The 8,318-nt window shown below is 40.3% G+C and overlaps 1 protein-coding gene across 2 annotated transcripts in view; it reads left to right on the top strand.

Moving 5' to 3' along the window:
- Positions 1-6,931: 6,931 nt before the first annotated feature.
- The window catches only part of lbx2 (ladybird homeobox 2), a 2,268-nt gene continuing 881 nt past the window's right edge, over positions 6,932-8,318 (top strand). The window contains exon 1 of one of the 2 annotated variants that reach the window (XM_032527389.1): positions 6,932-7,694. In XM_032527389.1, the coding sequence (XP_032383280.1) occupies positions 7,370-7,694 (325 nt within the window). In that variant the 5' untranslated portion in view covers positions 6,932-7,369. Of the gene's footprint in view, positions 7,704-8,318 lie in introns of both variants that reach the window. The other variant, XM_032527388.1, reaches the window with a different exon arrangement.

Raw genomic sequence — 8,318 nt, 5'->3', positions numbered from 1 at the left:
GTGTGCTCGCACAAACATTTGTCTTCATTTGCCAAGATATGTACAGTGACATGAGAAGATGGGCCTTAGGAGCCCTGAGTGGGGGTTTTCTCTCATTTTAGAAAACTTTAGAAGGCTTTAGTTCAGGCTTTTCAAACATCCTGTGAGCTGGTTGAGTTTGTTGCTCATACAGTCGCACGCTGCTGAAAAACAAAAACCTTTTCTCCGTTGATTTAACAACTAAAATGTGGAACGAATGGACAAATAATGAATGTCATGATGCTTGTACATACACTTTGTTTTGTTGTCTGCACATCAGCCAGTCAACAGTCAGTGCTATATTTCACTGGTATAATTGCAACATAGTGATCCAAGTCTGTCAGTGACTCAGAAAGCGTAAGAGGAGGAGAGCTTGTGAATGTGAGTGTAGGTGAACTGGGAGGGATTATGTTTAGCATGTATATGACAAGTGTTAATATGTTTACTGGTTGTTTTGTTGCTTTATCACTGTAGGTCTACTAAGTGTACGGGAAAACTTGTTTTATCTGCAACAACACACACACAGTAATTATCAATTTGTTGGACCTTGAATTCTATAACAAAGTAAGTGTTTTTTTTAAACATATTTTAGTATGTAAAATCTAATATGGGGAATTTGGGGCACCAGAAGTGTGAGTTTTCTCAAACAACAACAGCACTAGTTTGCGAGCCATGTTGATCAGCGGTTATGAAGGTCTTTCCTCTGCACTTCGGCCTGCTGAGCGTTCATGTTGTGGTCGCTCCTAATCACAGAGCAACTCTCCTCATTTATATAAATATATCTCCAAGCCATGTGCACTCTGAGTAAAAGGGCCTGTATTAGGATCTTGATAAACACACAAAATGCTAAACAACTTAACCCCTTCATGTATATCTGAAATGTATATGGTCATTAGTTACTAATTAGAATACAAGAGCCACACACACACATCAACAATATAAATCTAATGTCTGTATCAGATTCCATGCTGTGTACCTCCAGTCACCGGACTAATTACAAAGTAATGAAGCTAATCAAGAGTTCAACAGGAGAACTATTAAGCCTTAATGCTGCTGTTATCCTTTTAAAACCACCACATATCCTTTATGATCTTAAATGGGTCCCCGTGGGCCATTAGAGCGCAACAACGATGACTACGGACCTCTCCCTGGAGACGGGGGGTGGTGAGTGGAGTATGTGTGTGTGAGCTCAGGCCACGGAACAAAATGAGGCCACAGAGGTCTACTGTAACTGTGTTCAGAGGTGTAAGGGCTTGGAAGCGGTTTGGTCTTGTTTATTTTGGGATCGCTGCAGCCTTTCTGGGAATCCAAATGGTTCAATGTACAGTATGTCAGAGGAGATGAGTGGGCGGAGGTAAAACAACACAATCAACTGTACGCACTACAGAACCTCAGTTTATTCACTTCATCTGTATGTGATGAAAGCAGATGTATGAGTTTATAGTGCATGCTCTGATGTCTGGATCATATACTATATGATCCAGACATCAGAGTTACTATACAAGCATCACACTGTTCCCAATGGCTGTGACTCATTTATTAACCCTGCAAATATACACTGATGTTGGCAGTTAGGATACAGGAATGACATTAGGTGACTATGTTTTAGTCAGAAGAGGATACAAGTTGTGTCAAGCTGTCAGTCAAGCAATGCCAGGTTGCAAGTTCAAATCAAGGACTTGTTACATGATTGTACCTGAACTGCTGTTCCACTTGCAATTCTCAAGAGCTGTCAGTGTTTACATTTTCTGAAGTTATGACTGCACCTTCCTCATTTGCATTTCAGGGGGAGCGATGTGCACCAACAGTGATTTTAGTATGCAAGCTTCTATGTCTAAGCGCTCTTGGTTTTACTATAACAGACGTGTACCAGTACTACATATTAGGAATAGTCTTTGATATATATAACCTTTTACTTCTGACCTCTTACTGAACGGCAAGACTCTTCCACATCTCGCCTGTTTTCTGGGACAGGTTTAAGGACGCATTTCTAAGGACTGTCTTTGTCTGCTGGCTTGTCAGGAGAGGAGAAAAAAAAAGTAATATATTTTTTCCAAACAAAAGTTGTGAAATGTCTGTTGTAATAATGATTGAGGGTGATATTTAGAGTAGAATTGATTGGTCAGTTAATAAATAATCCACCATAAGAATGATATTTGTCATGTTTGATGAGCCATTTATTAAAACCATTTTGATGAGCCATTATTTAATTCAGACATTTCCCAATCAAACATTAACAGTTCTCTGGATCCAGCTTCCCAAATATGAGGATTTGCTTCCTTTATTTTTGTCACAAGTGATAGTGAATTGAACATTTTTGCGTTTCAGACTGCTGCTCTGACATGTAAAGCGATTTGAATATGATACTCACTATTTCTTGACATAATATAGACAATAATGAATTAAACAAGAAAATAATCTGCAGATAAATTGATGAGGAAAATAATACAGTTGGTATCGTTTGGAGAGGGTAACTGAGACAACCAAAGCTGTGAGTCCAACATGAGTGAATAATTCTTGTTTGAATAAAAAAAGAGAGAAATGTAAAATAAAAAGTATGTATACGTATGTATGTATGTATAAGAAATGTATATAAAAAGAAGAGAAATGTACCTAAAAATGTATATTAGCAGCAGCAGCTCCTGCACGAACATTCTTTTTAAGTTCAAGTTTGGGCTTTATGTCTGTTACAGATCAATAACGTCCTGTCAGGCAACAGTGATCGCTCCACTCTCTCCCTTCAGAAATCGAATCAACAGCAACACATAAAGAGCAGAGCGTAACACTGAAACACAAGAACACTGAGGTTAACTGATGTAATGGAATGCATTGGATGGAGACTGTAGCCAATGAGAAGTGACAACGTCACCGGCGTCACCTCCAAACAGAGTGAAGCTGCTGTGAACGTGAACACCTGTGCCGTAAAAACTCCAACGGTGCGTTCGAGGACAGCTTGGAAAGAATATTCTCAACGAGTGACACCCAGTAGACCTACCAACACTGACGCTCTCTAATTTGATAGACGTAAGGATGCGCGCGCCAACACACGCACGCACACACACACACACACACACAAACACACACAGACAGACAGACAGACAGACAGACAGACAGACAGACAGACAGACAGACAGACAGACAGACAGACACTCACACACACGACAGAGCACAGAGCAGGTGGGATAAGAGGGCTCCTTACCATTACGCACATTAAACTGCAAATGGGTACATCTATTTTGTTCTTCTCTTTTTAGTAAAACATACTATATAGTATAGTCTCCCAAATTTGAATTTGTATTAAATATTTTTCGTATTGTTGTTTTTGTTATTTAGGCATTCAGCCAGCCTGTCACTTGAATTAACATTATTTTGATGCTGTTGACTCCAATATTGCATTCAGAAATGTTCCCGTTTTGACTAGAAAGAAGAAGAAGGCCTTTAACAGAGGTGCTGTGGAGCCGTATCAATGCCCACCTCGACCAGGCCCTTCAGTCCGCCGCACACTGTCTTTTACAGTAGAAACAAGCCGCTAAAGAATAGAAACCAACACACCCACAGCGCCACGAGAAGCCTTCTCCTGTATCATGTTCGACCGAGAGGCGTTTACAGCTGTTTTGTTTCATAATACAGGACGACACGCTGCGCTGAGAGAGCTGCCTCTTTACAACAGCAGTGGAGACAAAAACGCAGCTATCACAGACGAACTATAATAATGAACACCATAAGAAATGACTGGTTTTAGAGGGATACAATTCCCGTATTTTTGCCTCACTGTACATTGCCTATCTGAACGGGACTGACAGGATCCAAGGTATCAATGCTGATTTTATTGTGCCCTTGTTGAACTCTTTGCTTTTTTTGTCTTCAGTGAAACTGTGGTGTGTTTATAATATTGACATGGGGATTTATTTATGATGTTCTACGGTGACATTGAAGGCTATTTTATTTCATTCTGTCCCCTGTAAAATGTGCTGTACTATTTTTTTTTCTAATAAGGACTCAAAAGATTTTTATAAGCGGGCTCCTTACGTCAGGAGTTTTTTTATTTTTTATTTTAATTTAGATAGGAATTATCGATGAACAGAGAAAGAAAAAAAAGGTGAGTGTTAAATAGGAATATTTGCACCTTTAATCTCTCTCATGCAGATTTTGAGTGTAGTGCCGTGTGCTTTTGTCTTGTACCGAACAGTGTTCAATTAATTGCAATCGAAAAAAATAAAAATACGTTAAAAAGATTTTTTTTTTTTTTTTTCCTGTGTGAAACACACCTGAGTCGCGGCGATAGGACGCTTCACAGGCCGTCGCACGGAGAGATGAGTGTAACGCGTTACAGCCCTGTAACAAATTGCATTTTCAGGGTAATGATTGCAGTAGTTGCATTCGTCACCACCTTTTTCTTCGAGTCTCCGATGGAGGCTGAATTGGATCCTTGCCCTGAGAATCCCGGCCTGCTCTAAATTAATTTAGTGATTAATGACAGAAAGACTGACCTTTACCGGATGGGAGTTTTTCCACTGCTTTGATTTGATCGAGCTAAAGGATGACACCAACACTTCACATTTACCCCTCCTGATTATTAATAGGACCAGTGATTTTTAAATGTAAGAAAGGCCGAAATATAACACGCGTGGTGCTGTTTGATAAATTGCACCTCGCAAAGGGATACATCTAATAACATTCACTTAAGGTGGCCAAATGTAACGCACTACTTTTTGGAGTGAGGAGCCGGCTACAGACAGGAGGTAAAAGCGAAGCGAATCATCCAATTAAATCCCTGAAGAGCTGATGATGGATGATGTCAGCCGATCTGCTTCTAATTAACGTTTAAATTAAGTCAAAGAAAGAAAAAAAAGCAACTTTCTGACCATCGCTGTTTCATTTCAGACCTTAACGCCCATTGGCCCGTTGTGAGGGAGGTCTAAGGGCTATTCACGTTTAAACTAAATTTGAGGTTAATATACAGTAGCGTGGGGCCAGATGGTCCACTTTTATCGTCCTGGACATCAAATGTGTAGAATTAAAGAGTAAAATAAAATCAGCAGGTTTTTATCCCTCTCATGATCAGACATGACCCCAGCGTAGAGGCCTGCAGGGGTAATGTGAAACTCTACAAATCTAGTCGAAAGACTATGAAATAGTACTAGAAATAGACTCCTAATTTATATTCTATTAATTGAAACAAACAAATGCTCTTTCTGTTAAATTAGTCTTTTCATATTCATATTTAGAGATAATCATCCCTTTCTTTGTGTGACAAATGTGCAATAAAAAAGCTTGATCATTATGGTTTGCACCATATATGCCCTTTATATTTCAAACTCATTTTGAATTCACGTGTCATGGTGAATCCCAATCATTGCGATATTAATATCCAGTCAGACCTGCAGCAGAAATGTTCAGCTACTTGCACTTTTATCAAAACGATGCACGCTCCGTCCAAATTCCCAAATTTAATTTATCTCCACAAACTCGTGCTCGTTATGGAGAAATATATATTCAAAGCAGCCACAAAGGGTGGACCTCCGAGGTGGCTAATAGAATTTCCTGCTGTTTTATAACTCTGTCCCTAAACCAATGTCACCATATGCTCCTGTTGGCACAAGACTCTCCGCAGTGGCTTCCTGGGCGGCAGGTTTCATCCAAATGGGTACTAATAATCTCATTGTATTTGTTGAAGAAGAAAAAAAAAAAAACTAGCGATCGCCATTTGTTTAATTCAGCCTGTGGCTTGTATCAGAAGTTGGAATATAGATTAATGTCATATGTTAAAATATAGACCTTATGTAGACCATGTCAGAAGAAGTCTTTGTTCCATTTGTCGGATACATGTTTCTTTGCTGTCTCTGTCTTTTCTTATAACTGCTAAATGTATATTTCGTTCTGCCTGCAGGTTATATGTAATCTCCTAAATGCAATAAAACGAATAAATGACCTGAATGGGTTGAATTTGAAAAGCCTTAAAAATGTGCATGTGTTTCCTCTGAGCAGACGTACCTGCTGCTCTCCTCGGCGTCCACCTCCTCCCCGTTTTGTGTCTATAATCCGGTTCTCTCTTTCCATCCTAACCCCCCATCAGTAAAATTCACATTTTCCGTGCTCAGACTCTGCGCAACAGCATGGCGTCACCTTTGTTATCCGCGTTTCACGCTACGCATTAAATTACACTCTTACCTGCAGGGTCATATTGACACCAAGGAATATCAAGGGAACATCATACAACATAAATGAACAGCATGCACAAAAAATGGATACAAAATTCAAACCTAAAATGGTGTGACTTTCTGCCTGTTTTTTCTTTAAATTTTTAAAATCTTAAATTGCAATGTTTGTGTTTAGACTCTGAGATGAAACATTTCTAATATATCCAGACAGCTATTAGAGTGACAGTGAAAATAAATAGAAACTTAACTCCAACATTTAAAAAAAATATATGTATATAAATAGACCTGTTTATATTCAAATTAAAAGCAGGCTACATGGGTATCTGTTGTGATAAAGAAAAAGAAATCAAAAATCCATCACCTGTCGTGTTGATAGGTTAACCTAAACAGCTTCTGTTTAGTCGAAGGCAAATCATTTTAATAGACTTCACAATCAGGTCCGTAGATGTGTTCATTGTGGCTTTTTTGAGCCAAATTCCCGTGCAACCCAGTGATTAATGCGCACATGACGCATAACGCTCTATATGCGTAATTACGCACGAAAATGACTAAATGCATATCACGGCTGGAGACTCGGCGTTCCTCTAAACTTTTCCATAATGCAAAGATGCTGGAGGCAGAATTTCAATGGCCGTCAACTCTCCCTTTCTAACAGAATACACCAGCAGAGGGAAACAGATGCATAAACATTCACGGCATCGTTCTCCTCGGCAGCAACAGACTCCTCCTATCCCCCACGTCCAATTAGTTATTATGGTCCGGCCCTTTAAGACGCAGCAGCGGGTCAGCAAGTGGTGTAGTGTTTCTCTAATTGAACTTCACCCAATCAACAATAACTCGTTAGCAGTCGCTTTCTTTTTCTTGCTGCTTGAGACAGCTTTTTTCCCCCTTGCAGGGATTCACCCCCTCCAGTCTGTTACTTCCTAAAGATCTTCATGGAGCTTGGCAGAGGAGCTGCGACTCTCTGAGGGAGAATACAGTCCGGCTGCCTTTCCAACTACGCCCGAAGCATGGTTATTTTGGAGGAAAGCTCTCAGGCGAGCTAAGTTGCGGCATTCGGCTTTAAGTGTCAAAATATAGAGGGGTCTACAAGAACGCCGAACACCCGAGGAAACACTTGTGGACGCTTAAAACTGCCATTTGAATGAAATAATCAACTTTTCAGGAAGCAGCGATTCTTCGGGACTGCGATGACCTCCAGTAAAGACATGAAGGCAGGCTCAGTGTTACAGTCAAGCGGCGAGGAGAGGAGACGGGCTCCCTTGGACCAGCTGCCACCACCGGCCAACTCCAACAAGCCTTTGACGCCGTTCAGCATTGAGGATATCCTAAACAAACCCTCGGTAAAGAAGTCAGTCGCCAGTATCTGTCCGCCGAGAGTGCTGGAGAAAGTCACGGGCTCTAACTCTGCGAGGAACGGGATCACCACTCCCTCCTCGCCGCTGTGCGCACTGGAAGAGCTCGCCAGCAAAACGTTTAAGGGTCTAGAAGTCAGCGTTATCCAGGCAGCAGAAGGTAAAGACTGTATGTATCTTCAATCCTTATTATGTAGGTTCATTTTCTGATAGATTGAACAACAGGAAAGCAAGCGCCAAGACAGCTGACATTAGTGCTAGCTGGTTTGTTTTGACTTTAAACGTGGAAACGCTAAGACAGCTGTATAGGAATGCGCAACAGTAGAAGATAAGAAAGGGAAAATGCCACTTTTACACGTAAAATGTGCATGCGTAGGATCCAATAAACTGATAAAATTGGCTAATAACCTCCATGCTATGTTGGTTTAAAATGGACAGACCTAAATTCTGAACGTAAATGTCATACTCACTACGTAAATATTGTTACACTAAAACATTAATACACCTGCCAATTGTAATATTTGGCTAAATTGTTGTTTTGCCCGTAATATGGTGCGGGATTCGCCTTTGGATGAATTATTGCATTCATTTAAATTGGTCGGCTCAGTGGTCTCCAGACAGGGGCCCGTGAGTCAGCAAAGTTCTTAGAATTTCTTATCGTTATTGGAATCAAGTGAAAAATAAATATTATATTTTATATTTTGTTTCAAGGAAAAAGACAGAACCAAGCATGTAAACTGAGGACAGGCCTGCTAAGCAGTGCAGTCTGTTGATGCTCTAGTTT

Source organism: Etheostoma spectabile, chromosome 10, assembly GCF_008692095.1.
Source record: "Etheostoma spectabile isolate EspeVRDwgs_2016 chromosome 10, UIUC_Espe_1.0, whole genome shotgun sequence".
Lineage (NCBI taxonomy): Eukaryota > Metazoa > Chordata > Actinopteri > Perciformes > Percidae > Etheostoma > Etheostoma spectabile.
The sequence above is the reverse complement of the archived record's forward strand: the minus strand, read 5'-3'. Positions and strand labels throughout refer to the sequence as shown.